Raw genomic sequence first — 15,580 nt, forward strand, 5'->3', positions numbered from 1 at the left:
TGGAGTCCTGGGATCAAGTCCCACCTCAGACTTCCCACAAGGAGCCTGCTTCTCCCTCTGCCTGTGCCTCTGCCTCTCTCTCTCTCTGTCTCTCAGGAATAAATAAATTTTTTAAATCTTTTTTAAAACAGAATAAGAAAACTCTTTGAATTTGCTATTATTTATGTAAGTATCATACAGGTTCCTTAAAATAGTTCAGAGAAATGGAAATCAAGACTTCATTTTAGCAAACACCATTTAACAGAAACTTTCGTATATCAAAAATTTCAAATTAGACTATTGATAGCAACCTACTTTCCAAATGGTAATGTTGTGAATGTTTTAAAACAAAATGTGGGGAAATGTCTCTCTCTCTGTGTCTCTCATGAATAAATAAATAAAATCTTTAAAAATAAATAAATAAAACGTGTTCATAAATTGGTAAGCTGATTAGGAAGGTAAAACATTCTCATTTTTTTTAAAGATTTTATTTATCTATTTATGAGAGACAAAGAGAAAGAGAGACAGAGAGAGAGAGAGGCAGAGACACAGGCAGAAAGAGAAGCAGGCTCCATGCAGGGCACCCGACATGGGACTCGATCCCGGAATTCCGGGATCACGCCCGGGCCAAAGGCAGGTGCTTAACGCTGAGCCACCCAGGGATCCCAACATTCTCATTTAAAAAAAAAATTTTTTTTAAATCCAGAAAAAGGGGAAAGCAAAAAAATTAATCACAAAAAAATTAATCACCTGTAGACCATAGACACAAATATAGCTACTATTGGTTCTTTGAGACCTTTATTCCCAATGCTTTTTATTTTTTCCATGCCTAGTGTTTACATATATATGTATATATATGTATATATATATATATAGTTACAATATTTGCTATTCATGTGTGGATGCATATATATATATATAATTCTTCACCTTGTACAATTTTTCATCTTACTTTTTTTATAACTGTTGTTATGATATATTTACGCTATTTCACTTCATTCCATTTAAGGGCTTAATAATAAACAATCAGGCATTTACTTTATAATTCCCTAATAAAGGAGAATTTAGATTTTCTTATTTTAGAATCCTAAATGATGCTGAGTCTGATATCTTTATGTTTAACAATGCCTCTGTATTTGGGTTTGTTTCTTTAGGACTCTTTCCTAGAAATGCATCTCCTAGGTTATAAGGTAGAAATATTTTTTAGGTTCCTGACATGTGAACACTCACATCTAATGTGTCTTTCTGATCCTCATCTGGTGTTAATCCAGAGCTTCGAGTCATTCGGTCACTGTCTGATGACAGGATGAACAATGAAGATGTGATCTCATGCCTCCAAGTCCCCTAGTGAGGACCCTTGGTTCAGTTCCTTGCATCTAAGGCAGGTATGTGCCATCCTCTGCATCACCACATCTACCCCATCCGTGTGGTTAGAATAGCTGAGGAAGCACAGAAGTGTCAGCTCTGTGGAAAGGACAGGGCTGGTGAGTTTGTGTAAAGATCAGGTCTTATGGGAAGGGACCGGCTAAGAATAGCCTTGGGTCAACACATAGCTCTCTCCTCCTGCTCACGGGGGAAACCATTTCCTCACAAGAAACCAGAACAAGTCATGGGTCTCAGGCTGAAACTTATAACTCAGAGAAGCTATTCTTGGATATCCTGAACCCCTGTGGTACCCTGGGACCCTGAGTTGTGCAACACTCAGCGTGACAACACCACTGTGCTTAAAAATTTCCCTCCACACCCCCAGATTCCATTTCCCCTTCCACCAGGGCTGCCTATAAAGAGCAGGGGAGATCTGTTCACTCTCCAGAAGGACACAGGCAGCAGCAAGTGCCCAGGCCCACCTCTGCAGACAAGCAAGCCCTCGCTCCATCCACAGCTCAGCGTCATGAAGGTCCCCGGGGCTGCCCTCGCCGTCCTCCTCTGCACCATGTCCCTCTGCAGCCAGGTCTTCTCTGCACCATGTGAGTCTCTGTTGTTGCTGCACATGTCCCCACGCTCTGTCCCCACAGCCGGACCACATCCATTTCTGTCTCATGGCCTCGGGAGCCCCCAGGAGAAAATAGGGAGCTTCTCAGAGGGCTAGAAAACATCGTGGCCTTTCTCTTCAAGACTTTTATTTTCATCTTCATAGAGGGATCTTAGCTTTCCCAGTCCCCAGATCTGAGAGCCAGGGTGAGGTAGGGGAGTTACAGTCCCATTTTTTCAGATGGAAAAATAGGGACCCTAAACAAATGAGTCTGCAAGAGGCTCGATCCAAGCCTAGTGACCTCCCAGTGGGGTCATTCTTCCCCTCACTCACCCTAGACCTCCCCAGAGCACTGTCCCCTGGATGTCATAAGAGAGATGTCCAAGGTTTCTTGTTTGCTGGGGCAGGACTTCTTGAACCAGGCAAAATTTCCAGGGGGGAGATGAGACAAGAGCAGTCTGCTTAGATGTTTGGATCACATCAAGAAAGACAGCCCATGACAAAAAGTCAAGGAGAAAGAAGACACAGACAGAAACCAGGACAGAGACAGGCATATTTCTAGGCAAAGATGCCCAGTGCCCTCCAGTGATCCTGTCCCCCAGCCTGCACTCCGAGCAAAGCTGTTTTCCTCCAAGTCTTTCTCACCTTCTCAGGGATCCAATCTCATTTTTCCTTCCAAACTGTGACTCGGGCTCATTCTCTCTCTTCCTCCACAGTTGGTGCTGACACCCCAATAGCCTGCTGCTTCTCCTACGTCTCCAAGCAGATTCCACGCAAGTTCATAGTCGACTGCTTTGAGACCAGCAGCCAATGCTCCAAGCCCGGTATTATGTAAGTGCCAGTCTTCCTGCCCAGCTCTGGGGAGGCAGGGAGGGTCTACAATGGGAGCAGCACCCAAGGGCAAAGACTGGCCCGGGGTGCCATCCTGGAATGGCACAGCCCTCTGGGGCCTATGAGGTATGTAGGACCCCGATCTCTGAGGTGTGACCTGACCTGCCAGGGGCTTGCAAAGTCAGAGAGGGTTGATCTAGCCCAGAAGGAAGAGAGAAATAAAGGAGTTGACAGCATGGTCCCCTGGATGCACCCCGACCACCCCAAGTCAGTGAGAGCTGCTCTCTAGACTGAGGTGGGCAGAGAGTCTCTGAGAAAGTAGGTATGCCCCCAGCTGACCAGGACAGAGAGTGCGGCAAGGGGCCACAGTGGACTCAGCATCCTCTTGCTGGATTCCTTGGTATATAATCGTTCCACTTCTCTCCATAGCTTCCAAACCAGAAAAGGCCGCCAGGCCTGTGCCAACCCCAGTGAGGCCTGGGTCCAGGAATATGTGGCCGATCTGAAGCTGAAAGCCTGAGTGGCCTGGAAGCTTGGAGAACCCAGTGACCTCAGTGGGCTGACAGGGGAGCAGAAGTCCGAGCCTTGGAAACACCCCTCTAACCTCCACAGCTACCTCTCCTGTGGGTTGGTTGTTGCCAAACAGCCACACTCAGGGACTCTTTCTAACTTAAATTTCAACTTATTTATACTATTTAATTTTTGTTATTTATTTTCAATGTCATACTCTGGGACCATTTGCTCCGAGAGACCCCAAGATACCTTCTTCATTTGCACTGTCCCTTCATTTGCACTGTGGATTGGAGTCAATTGAGTGACTGTCATGGTTTATTCTAGGCAGAAGTGGCATGCAAGCCACCAGACTGACATGTGTGTATTAAGATGTTTCTGTTCAGTGCTGTGTTCAGCCTAGAGAAATAATAAAGATAGTCCTTTGAAAACTGGTATTGAGTTTGGTTTTGTCTGCAAAGTCAGAATCGCTGGTCAGAAGGAATAATAGGCAAAAAATAGGCAGGTGTGAAAAGGAGGGAATTGGGAAAGATAAAAGAGTAGCTAGCCCAGAGATACTCTGCTTTATAATGGAGCCACATTTCTGGATCATTGAAATTATGAATATTTCATAAATCAAATCATAATATACATGCTTCAGGAAAATTTACTATGGATATTAGTAAGAAGAGTGTCATTTATTTATTTATAATAAATAATAGTAAATAATAATAAATAGATTTATTTATAATAAATCAAACTTTCTTAATAACAATTACTAACATATTGAGACCTACTTCAGGCTGCATGCTTTTTAAGTAGGGTCCATTTGATCTTCACAATGAAACAGTACAGTTTAAATACTTATTAATATCCTCATGTGATTCAAGAGTAAACTCCAGCCAGGCTCAGAGAGGGTAAGTAACTTGGTTGAGAGCACACAGCAAGTAAATGGTACAGCTGAGTTCTAAAACTAGACTTTGATGTAACTACTGACCCTTAAACACTAGCAAAGTTATGTCCCCAAATATCATCCACTTGTCCTCAAATCACACGCCATGATTGGTTAGGACACTCATATCAGAATCTTTAGGTGTGGGCCTGGGAATTGATAGTTCTACAACCTCATCAGGTGTTCAACATGCATGTTTAACAGCTGAGGACCACGGCAATAGTCAGTATGATTCACCGCTTTTTTCCAAATGCAGTGTATATCTGCATACAGTAACAGGGATAGCATACATTATTTCTGTAGATTCCATGCCCTACAGAGTAAATGGCTAATGTTAGAGGAGGAAAAGACAACCAGCCCATATGTGGGGCTATAGATTTATACTATATGCCAGTTTCTAAGTTCACTGTGAAAGCTGAGCTATTTAATAGATGGGTTATTCAGTCATAGTTATAACTATAAGAAATGTATACTGAGCCAGATCCCCTTCCGCAGAAGGGAAATTCAAAAGGCTGTGCCAAAACCAAGCATGTGTTAATTCTATGAGCCATGAGTTTTCATTTTGTTTAGAATAATCTAATTTTTGATCCAAAAATTTGGTTTAGAATTACAGTGATCAAATTCTTTAGAGTACAATTAAATGCTACTATGAAGCAAATGTTAAAATGCACATAGTATTTGATCTAGCTGCCATTTGCCAGGATTCCATTTCTAGGAATGTATTTTGTAGCAACACTACTAAGAACAGGAATACGTAGGCAGAAGAATATTCTTTGCAGCACAGTTTGCAAATAGCAAACTAATGGAAACAACCATCAGCAGAGGATTAAGTCAACAGAGGATTGAGATGCCGGTCAATGGAAACCTCTGCAATCAGTAAAAAGAGTAACACACATCCATATCTATGGAAAGTATGCGTCATGTTAGGTGGAACAAGTGTCTGTGTTTACATGAAGTATAGGCATATATACTCTACATGCATGCTACAGAACTGTATGTATAGAATAATATTACTCCTGTTTCATTCTTTAAAGCCGTATACACATGTGTATTTACAAGAGCAAATATTTGGAAATATATATGTCCAGTAGCTAACTGTGGTTTCTTAGAGGAAAAGAAGACTATTATTTAATTTTGTCATGGACACTTCTCCTTTTTATTTTCTGCACTTCTCTTTTGTTTCTTTTTCAATGAGGATGCATTGCTTACTTTGCCTCTCTCATTTGACCCTACCCACTGATGGGTGATGATACTCCATCCATTGGAATAACTTTCTGGTGACTCTGAACTGGCACATAAGACAGAGCTCATCGTTGCCAGTCATAACAGCTTGAATGCCATCAGGGCTTTTATATAATGAGGGCAATGCGACAAGTCATTTGCCTGAGACTTTCATATCACACACACACACACACACACACACACACACACACAGCTCCTCTCAGGCAACATTTTACAATCCCCTTCTATTACAAGTCGCCCCATTCCCTTAACACCATTACCAGCCACAGCCATGGTAAGTGTGTAGGTACTATCAGGAGAATGGGAGGAACAGCCCTTGTCTCCAAAGAAGCAGAGAAACTGTCACTTTTCTCTATTGGTGTCCTGAGTCTTGAGACAAACAAAATCTGCTTATTTACACTGAGTGATTTCTCAAGGTCCAGTGACCCAAACCCAAATAAGAAGCTTAACCATGTCCAACTTTCCCTAAACACAAACATTGTGAACAGCATAAATAGTACAAGGACCCCTGTGCTGGAAAGTGGAGAACAGGAGTAGCATTGTAATTAGCATACGGTGCATCGCAGAGCAGTAAGATGTGACTGAGCTCCTTGGTCAGCCTCTCTGGTTGGCCGCCCTAGGGAAGGTCCTCCCTGGACTTGTCTGAGATATGCACTGGGGAGGAACCCTTCACTGGGGGCAGCCTTCTCCTGTCTGCATGAGCTAGGAGCTTGGCCTTTGCTTTGGGCATTGAGCAATCAACAGCCATTTCTGGCTGGTCTTGTGGTTTCTTTGGCAAGGTAACACCCTTCTAACGATTGGAGGTTTTGAATCTCTCTGTTTCTGATCAATTCCACGGATTGTCTAAGAGCAGAGCAGAGAGTTTGTCCAGTCATACATTTTGCATGTTAACTTGGGGGTGAGAATGTGAGCTTCCTAGCACAGGCTTCAGTCCTGAGTCCCACCCCTACACCTCTGACTCCCAGCCTGTTGGGGACAGACCTCTGCCTCCACATCGCCCCTGCAGAGGTGGGGCAATGTGGGGAAGTGACGAATATCTGATACCTCGCCCCAAACCCTGGCCTCCCTGCACCTTCACACAAAGCTGACTGTCCTCGTTAAGTGAGGGAGATAAAAATTTCATAGGAGAAGGTGGGGAGGGGGTTGAGGGGTGCAGTTAGAACCCAGATTTCTCTCCTGTGAAGTTTCTTACCTCCCTGCCTCTGCTTGCACTAACTTTAGCTTCAAGTAGAAATTCCAGATGACTGGCTCTCAGTTGGCAGGTTGAAAAAGCCTTTCATAACAAAGTTATGTTCTCCTTTTCTGATTTCAGATAAGGCCATATCAAAATCGTCTAAACTCTTTCCTAAAGTAGCTCACTGATGGATGCAAGAAGTAGCTATTATATTCCGATACTTAAGACACTTTCCTATCAAACTCCTCACTGTTGCAGACTTAGTATTTGGCACACAGTCTTAGCACCAAGAGATGATAGGGCTCAGTTCAACCAGTAGCAATACCACGTAGGGGTGGTTCTCAAAAGGTGGTGCTCAGAAAACAGCATGAATATCACCTGGGAACATATTAAAAACGCAAGTCCTAAGCAGCCCCTTCTCCTCCCTTTAGAGGATGGAGCCCAGCAATCTATTTTCACAAGGCTCCAGGTAATTCCGATGCACACAAAATTTAAATGCCACTTCCATTTAACGAGATCCTTGGCAAATATCCTCCTACTTGTTCAGTTCAGCCGATCCCACACTTCATTTAGGGGCTGTTACTGTTAAAAGACTCTCAATCTCTCACAGACATAGGTCTCTGCATTTCTCAGGATGCCGATAGTTTGAAGGGAGTAAGCGAACAAAGCAATCTAATTCAAAGAGGCTTGAATAAATGAGCTTTGTGACCCCAAGACTAAAGGGCACTGGCTCCAGGCAAGGCTGCATGTGGCAGCCCTATGGTATCCCCCAGGTCCTATTTTCTTCCCTGACCTCCCATCCATGTCAGATCCCAGGATGGCTGCTTGTACCTCCCAGCATTACATGAATCCTTGCTCATTGTCTGTGTTCCCATTGAAGAAAATCACTAGGTTCTTTCCGATTTGACCCATCCTTAAGTCAGAAACCCAATTTGTAATCAATCACTGTGGCTCTAGGGTTGTGTTCCATTGATTTGCTTAAGCCAATCAACGCATTCCTGGATCTGTGAAGTGCATGAGTGTCACATAATCTTAAAGTCTGAGAAATAGGCGTAAGTGTGGCTTCCCAGAGGAAATGTAGGTTTCTGGTATCAGGAGGGATGCTGGTCAGCAAAAACACATGTTCACTGTAATATGTATGCCCTTTTCCAGTGGACTTTTTTCCTACTATCTAAAAGGCACTAACTCTTTGTAGGTGATAAATGCTTCATCTCCTTTGGTCTCTGGGTTAGAAACCTTTAGTCTTCCATCTTCTTGAATGACTTTATTTGTAAAAGCATGCTGACTTGTGTACTTCCTGTTGCCTTATAATTGGCTATTGCTCAAATCTGAGGCTAAAGAGACATTAAGCTCTTCACGATGCCAAAACAACCACCAAAAATTAAGGCTCTATGTCCACTCCAGGACATACTAAGTGGGGTAGAACTGGCCCTACCACAGGCACCACCAACCCTGCTTCATAGAAACAGAAGCCTGAGGACAGGGAAATGAGCGAACTCCCTGAAAAATGAGCTAATATTACTGAGCTTGCCTGTAGTGAGGAAGAGAGGAGAGTACTTTAATATTAGATGGACAAAAGCACAGATGACGGGAGATACCTCATACTTACTCCTTTCTTCTATTCTCTTTCTCCTTCTATTCTTCCTTTCTGGGAACAGCAATTGCAAAAAATATCACATGGATTTGACCACATCCCCACATACTGAGTGGGTCCTGATTAAAATAAGGCAACTTACATTTTGTTTTGTTTTGTTTTAACTTATCATAACATAAGCATTTCCCATGACATTGCATGGTTTGTAAAGCCTCCCTAACAACAAATCAAGTGAAGATACCATGACTTTTCTCATTATTTCCATACTGTAGGTGATTTAAATTGGGTCCAAATTTAAATTGCTATGAATATGGTGGAGACCAAATGTTCTTTTTTTTTCCGTTGAAGTTAATTTTTTAAAATTTTTTATTGGAGTTCAATTTGCCAACATAGAGCATAACACCCAGTGGCTCATCCCGCCAAGTGCCCCCCTCAGTGCCCATCACCCAGTCACCCCAACCCCCCGCCCACCTCCCCTTCCACTATCCCTTGTTCATTTCCCAGAGTCAGGTGTCTCTCATGTTTTGTCATCCTCACTGATATTTCCACTCATTTTCTCTCCTTTCCCTTTATTCCCTTTCACTAATTTTTATATTCCCCAAATGAAAGTGACCATATAATGTTTGTCCTTTTCCGATTGACTTACTTCACTCAGCATAATACCCTCCAGTTCCATCCACGTTGAAGCAAATGGTGGGTATTTGTCGTTTCTAATGGCTGAGTAATATTCCATTGTATACATAGACCACATCTTCTTTATCCTTTCATGGACACCGAGGCTCCTTCCACAGTTTGGCTATTGTGGACATGGCTGCTAGAAACATCGGGGTGCAGGTGTACTGGCGTTTCACTGCTTCTGTATTTTGGGGGTAAATCCCCAGCAGTGCAATTGCTGGGTCGTGGGGCAGATCTATTTTTAACTTTTTAAGGAGCCTCCACACAGTTTTCCAGAGTGGCTGCACCAGTTCACATTCCCACCAACAGTGCAAGAGGGTTCCCCTTTCTCCACATCCTCTCCAACATTTGTTGTTTCCTGTCTTGTTAATTTTCGCCATTCTCACTGGTGTGAGGTGGTAACTCATTGTGGTTTTGAGAGACCAAATGTTCTAATGTATAAATATTCTTTCCATATTTGAATTCATCTACATAGGAAGGATCGTCTACATAGGATAATTCATTCTGAGCTATAGATTATCAAGGTCAAAGGCAAAGGTCATTTTAAGGTTCTTTATGTGCCTCAGTGCCCATGTCCAACATGTCCTTATGCTGTTTGCCTTGTATGTTTGGGGCCCTTGATGAATCTCTCTAGAATGAGCAGTGTCTGAAAGACTGCCTGCGTGTTCAATTGCTTCTGAAGCCCAGGCTTTGCTAATACAGCTCTTTCTGCCCGGGTGTGCTGGTCAATATTCATGGCATTGTTGCATGTCACGCCTATTAGTAAGAACAGCTATGGAATCACACAGAAGTTTCTGCCTTGCTGGGGGAAACTATGACTACAGAGCTCTAATGAAAAGGACCCAGCTAAATGTGGTCCTGGGATGACACCAACGTCTCACCTCCTCTTACTGTGGAAACCACTTCCCCATAAACAGCCCTTGTCAATTGAACACTTGAACCATTCTTGCAAATACCCTGAGCCTTGTGGTTACCCAAGACCCCTCTTGTATGTACAAGGCAACAAGGCAACACTGTGCTTAAAAACTTCCTCTCTCATCACCCTAAGTTTCCATCTCCCCAAGGTCCAGAGCTCACATGTTGAAAGAATAGGGGACCCCAAAAGAAAGTTGAGTCTCATTCTGGCCCACCCTCTTGGGCCTCCACTATCCTCCTCACCACGGCCCTCTGTTCTGAGGCTACCTTTCAGGAGTCTCCTGCCATTTCCTATTGTTGTCCATTCTCTGCTGGAGTCAGACCACAACGCCAAAGTCCTATGATACCCAAGTGAAATAGAGAGCTTCACAAGAGGTTTTCAAAATGCCATGCATTATCTGTTCAGATGGCTATTCTTTCCAAAGGAGTTATAGCATTCTAGTCTATGTATCTGGAGGGCATGATGGGGACTTGTCTTATTTTGAGAAGGGTAAAACTAAGTAGGTGTTCAACAAGAGGCAGAATCCAGTTTCAATGGCTTCCCAGGGATCAACTGAGTAACAAACCGACCCCAGTACCACCTTATAGGTGGTATTTGCAGAGGCAGTCTCTTGCTGGAAAAATTTCTTATTTTCCCCAATAATACTGGAACGAGCACCAGACTGTTCCATTACCTGCATTCCCTGCAGAGGGAGGTAGAGACCAAACTTAAGACTAGACAAAAAGCTTGAGATAGAGGAGGTGGTCCATCCAAGATGGTGCCATAGAAGAATCATGAACTCATCTCCTCCCACAGATACACTGAGTCTACAGCTACATGGGGACAACTTCCTCTGAAAAATACCAGAAAACTAGCTGAGCAGCCACTTTACATGAGCAAATGAGAAAAGAACCCCATGGAGGTGGGTTGGAAAGACAGAGCAGTGCTCTCACAATAACCCTCCCTCCTCCCCCTCTTACCTCCATACTGTGATGCTCAGTCAGGAGCATCTCGCTGAGGAGCCAAGGGACCCTACCCCACATCAGGCACCCCAACTGTTAAGAACTTCACCTGAGAGACGAGCCCCCAAACATCTGGCTTTGAAAACTAATGGGACTCGAGACCCAAAGTTCTGAGTAAATTAAGGAATCTGGTGAAGCACCCAGACTGCAGGGCCTATGGAGATTCTCTCCCAGATTGAGGTACTATTTTTGTGCTCTCCCTCTGCCTCACTCCACAGCAGCAGTATCTTTGGGAGGGGAACTTTCATACACATCTGGTGCCCCAGTTTTTATGGTGCATTTCTGGGTCCCATGGGACTGTAACATCAGAGACTACCAATCAGGGAGAGCAGGCTACCACCCCAGGGCATTGCACAAACAGCAACTGACACATATCCTGTCTCTCTGTGAAGGACCTGGTTCCTCACCCTGGCTTCCCATCAGCCTGAAGCTAGAGGCTGATGCAGATGCTGGGATGCTGACAGGTCTTGGCACACCTTCAACAACTGAGAGCTATCAAAAATAAAACAGGCTGCTTGAGCAATCACAATGGTTCAAGAGATACCAAGAACTGGGGTGAAGTTGAACTCTAAGTTTCATCTCCTACATGCCACTCCCTCAAGACTGGGAGAGGTGGCTGCTTCATCTGATATGCAGAAACACAGAGTCCAGCAAAGTGAAGAGACAGAGGAACACAACTCAAATGAAAGGACAAGATAAAAACTCAGAAAAAAAACAAGAGATAGAAGTTTCCTACTACTGAACAATGCTATCTCCATCTTCTTTCTTCTGACTTTATCATTGGGCAGAAGGAGCTGGCTCACTTATTCTGATGAAAAATGGTTCAGGCTCAGGCGGCCCCTTTCCTTAGAGTAGACAAAGGCTCCCAAGGATCTACTGCTTTTTCTATGTCCCCCAGCAGATCCCTAGCAAAATAGTAGATGTCTATTAGAAGACCAGTAGCCAGAGCCATATAATGGCTGGTCCTCTTGTCCAGGAGAGGTAGGACACGCCAGAATGGAGCCAGTAGGACTTTGGGTTCAAAGGCATCAGCAGGTGGATAAGAGCCATTCTAGGAAATCCAGAGCCTCAAGGTCCTATTCAGTGGCAGGACATGAGGAGAAGCCATGGGAGTGTTCTATAACCTGGCCTAGGATTTGGGAGCCAGGGGAAAACTGCCCCAGGCAGAGGGAGACTTCCTGAAGATACTCCCTCAGTCATTGAGGAAAGGCCTAGGAATCTGAGGTTGGGGAAATAGTGCCAAGGAAGTAGGCAGACTCTGAGCTTCCCAAGGCAGAGAGGTCAGCAGAAGCAATGTGGCACCAGGAATTCTCCTGCTGACTCCTCAGTTTTTATAATTCCATCCTTCTTCACAGCTTCCCACCAAACAGGACAGGAGGTCTGTGCCAGCTCCACGGAGTCCTGGGGCCAAGCCCTTACTGACCATGGGGCTGAATCCCTAAGTGACCTAGAAGCAACAAGAAACCAATTACATCTGTGGGCAGATTAGGGAGCAGGGACCTGAGCCCAGGGAATGCTTCTTACACTCCTGAAGCTATCTGTGCTATGTGCTGATTGTCAAGCAGTTACACTCTGGGCTTCTCCTTGACGTAAATTTAAATTTATTTATACTCATGTTTGTAATATATTTCCATGCATTCTTGACTGACTGCAGGGAGAGATCCTGCAACTCTCTTCACCACGCCCCAGCGCCCCTCCAATCACTCAGCGGTTGACACATACTTAAGTGTGTAGGTGAGTGCTTATGTTTAGTTTTTTCTAGGGGAAATTGTTTCAAAACCATCAACCAACAAATATTTATAGAATGCTATTTACCACATCTATGTTCAGCTGCATGAAATAATGGAATTTCTTAAAAGCAAACCAGTCCTTGGGGTGATTCAATTGGTTTTGTTTTGTGACAAAGTTCTGGTTAGAAAAATGATTAGGGGCAGAGAGTAAGAGGATCTGAAGAGGTGAAGTCAGCAGAAAGGAAATGACAGTAATATTTGTATCTACATATTCTTGAAAGTTAAAAATAAAACATTTTAGAAAGCAATGATTATAAAATATTATGTACCTAGCATATAATGTATATGTACTAGGCATATTCATTCTTCATATTCACTAAGCATTTAAGTTTTTTTCTAATGCATCAAGCTTTCTTAAGAATTATGCATTGTTGGGACATCTCAGTGGCTCAGCGGTTGAGCGTCTGCCTTTGGCCCAGGTCATGATCCTGGAGACCCAGGATCAAGTCCCACGTCAGCATGGAGCCTGCTTCTCCCTCTACCTGTGTCTCTGTCTCTCTTTCTGTGTGTGTGTGTCTCTCAGGAGTAAATAAATAAAATCTAAAAAAAAAAAAATAATTATGCATTGTCCTTTAGATCCTAACAATTTCACCAAGGTTTCCATTTGACAGAAGAGGGAATTTTGGCTCAGATAGTTAAAACAACTCGCCCATGGTCAACCATCTAATAAATAAAACCTGTGATAGCATTTCTCGGGGCATCCTGGAACCACCAGGGATGGTTGTTTAAAATGCTGACAATAGAATTTCTTGAGTTTAGATCTGGAGACCCAGACTTTTACCACACCCTCAAGTGATTTACATGCAGACAGAAGACCAAAAAGCAGTGAATTCATCAATAAGGATTTACCACTCATTTCTTAGTAAGGTGCATGTATCAATAGACATGTTACCTAGATATCCATTTCCTAGAATCCATGCTCCACAAAAGCAGTGGCTGACATTAGAGAGGGGAAAAATAATCAGCCAATATATTCAACAATACTTCTATCGTGAATGCCAAATTATTTATCAGACTAATTGCCTAGATCAGGGTTAGAAAGCTATAGTCCTCAAAACAAATCCACTATGATGCCAGGTTCTGTAAATAAAGTTTCATTCTATTACATAGTGTCTGTGGCTGCTTTCCCACCACTGTGGCTGAATTGATAGTTTCAACTGAGACTGTATGCCTACAAAGTCAAAAACATTCACTATCTGACCTTTTATAGAAAAATTTGCTGACTTCCGCCCTAGGTCATGTTTTTAAGAAAGGTAGACTAAGCCAGGGTGTCTGTTGTAAAATTCAAGAGGGAGGAATTCAACATACTTATAGAAATGCAAATGTATATTAATTTTTTGATAAGGTGTACTTACTTCATTTTGTTTTAAACTATATTTTTAGTATCAAAAAGTGGAATTTTGATTGGGTTTTTAAAGAGAAATAACATAGTTCCTATCAAATTTTTTAAAGTACATATTCTTCAGTCCAGCTGTCTTATTTCTAGGAATCCAGTGGAAAATTGGAAAACTCAGTCCATTGTGGTGGGAACACAGCTCCAACACTCCTCTCTTCCTCTTCTTCTCCCTCTCCCTCTTTCTTTCTTTCTTTCTTTCTTTCTTTCTTTCTCTCTCTCTCTCTCTCTCTCTCTCTCTCTCTCTCAGAGCATCTCTCTGTCTTTTTCACTGTCTGCCTCTCTCAGGTCCTCTGTCTACATAGTTCCCTGATGAACCATATTATTTGCTAATTCTCAGGGGGTAGTGAAAGAGAAAGAGAGAGAGAGAGGAAGGAGAGAGAGAGAGGAAGGAGAGAGGAAGGAGAGCCTAGTGGGCTCCACCTTTGTGGAGGTAAAGTCATTATCTCTCATCCTCTTGAAGCCCAGTGAAGGGGTCTTGAGGGGTAACTTGTAAAATGAAGGGGTCTCACAGGGGTAACTCATAAAGCCTGTAGTGCCTACAAGCAAAGTGACTCATTTTACAGTGGGATGTCCTAGGATGAAGCTCTCAGATTGAAGGGAAATCAGAAATTCAGAAAGAAACATGGTTTATCATCATACTTGAGGACCAAATCTCCAAAACTTTGGGTCAAGCTTTGCTTGAAGCTAATCTACTTCTTGAAGCTTCAGTTACATGAGCTATCATGTTTCCTTTATCCCTTAAGTCAGCTTGAATCAGTTTTTCCTGGTACAATAACTCAAAGTATCCCTAACTGATACAGACTACAGTGTTGTAAATAGCACACCCCACAAAGTGTAATTGGCTGAGGGCAAAGCCAGTGAGGACACCTCCACCTAGTCTAACAGCTGGTTACCTCCATGGCCTGTTATGTATTCTTAGTAAGGCCATCTGCCTAGCAAATTTGCATCAAAAAGGAAAATTCAGGATGTTGAAGACTAATTTTTGCATAAATCAGTAAGGCCCACTAAGAAAGAGATGAGCTCACTTTGAAATTGGCTTGTCTGATAGAGAGGGGAAAAATATAGTTTTCTTAAGAAAAGCCCTTTTTTGCTTGCTGCCTGCATTCCAAGCTGATTTGCACACCAATGACCTGGAGCCTGCAAACTGGAAAAGCAGAATTCTCCACAGCAAGGTAATGTTAGCATGAGCAGAAATGCTAAGAAGGAAACTAGGAGGAATGTAAAAGTAGGGTCCAGAAACAGCTGGATCCACCCTCTCTGCAGACCCCCCTCCTTTTAAATAGTTATCTTGTGGACAAAATGAGCAATCAAGTTCTTGGAGAAGACACAGCTGGGATGCAGCCAGAGGCAGGGAGCTGATTGCAGTGACCCCTGTGTCCATGACATCATTTCAGCAACAGAGGGCACTGTGGGAACAGCAGTCAGTGGCCTGGGAGAGGGGGCGTGGCCGTTAAACGGGTGCCCAGTGTGACCGTGACCAGCGAAGCAGCGCTGTGCTATAAGACAGGCCTTCCGAACCAGCTTCTAGAAGTGACATTAGCTGACAGATTTTCTGCTTCTAATTAACCA

The 15,580-nt window shown here is 43.3% G+C and overlaps 1 protein-coding gene across 1 annotated transcript; it reads left to right on the top strand.

Annotated features, from left to right (window-relative positions):
- Window positions 1-1,812: 1,812 nt before the first annotated feature.
- Window positions 1,813-3,645, top strand: LOC129513937 (C-C motif chemokine 3). Its single transcript, XM_055332402.1, has 3 exons — window positions 1,813-1,946; window positions 2,668-2,782; window positions 3,212-3,645. The coding sequence occupies exons 1-3, from the start codon at window positions 1,871-1,873 to the stop codon at window positions 3,300-3,302; spliced, it is 282 nt and encodes a 93-aa protein (XP_055188377.1). The 5' UTR covers window positions 1,813-1,870; the 3' UTR covers window positions 3,303-3,645.
- The last annotated feature ends 11,935 nt before the right edge of the window (window positions 3,646-15,580 follow it).

Source organism: Nyctereutes procyonoides, unplaced genomic scaffold (assembly GCF_905146905.1).
Source record: "Nyctereutes procyonoides isolate TBG_1078 unplaced genomic scaffold, NYPRO_anot_genome, whole genome shotgun sequence".
In the NCBI taxonomy this organism is placed as follows: domain Eukaryota; kingdom Metazoa; phylum Chordata; class Mammalia; order Carnivora; family Canidae; genus Nyctereutes; species Nyctereutes procyonoides.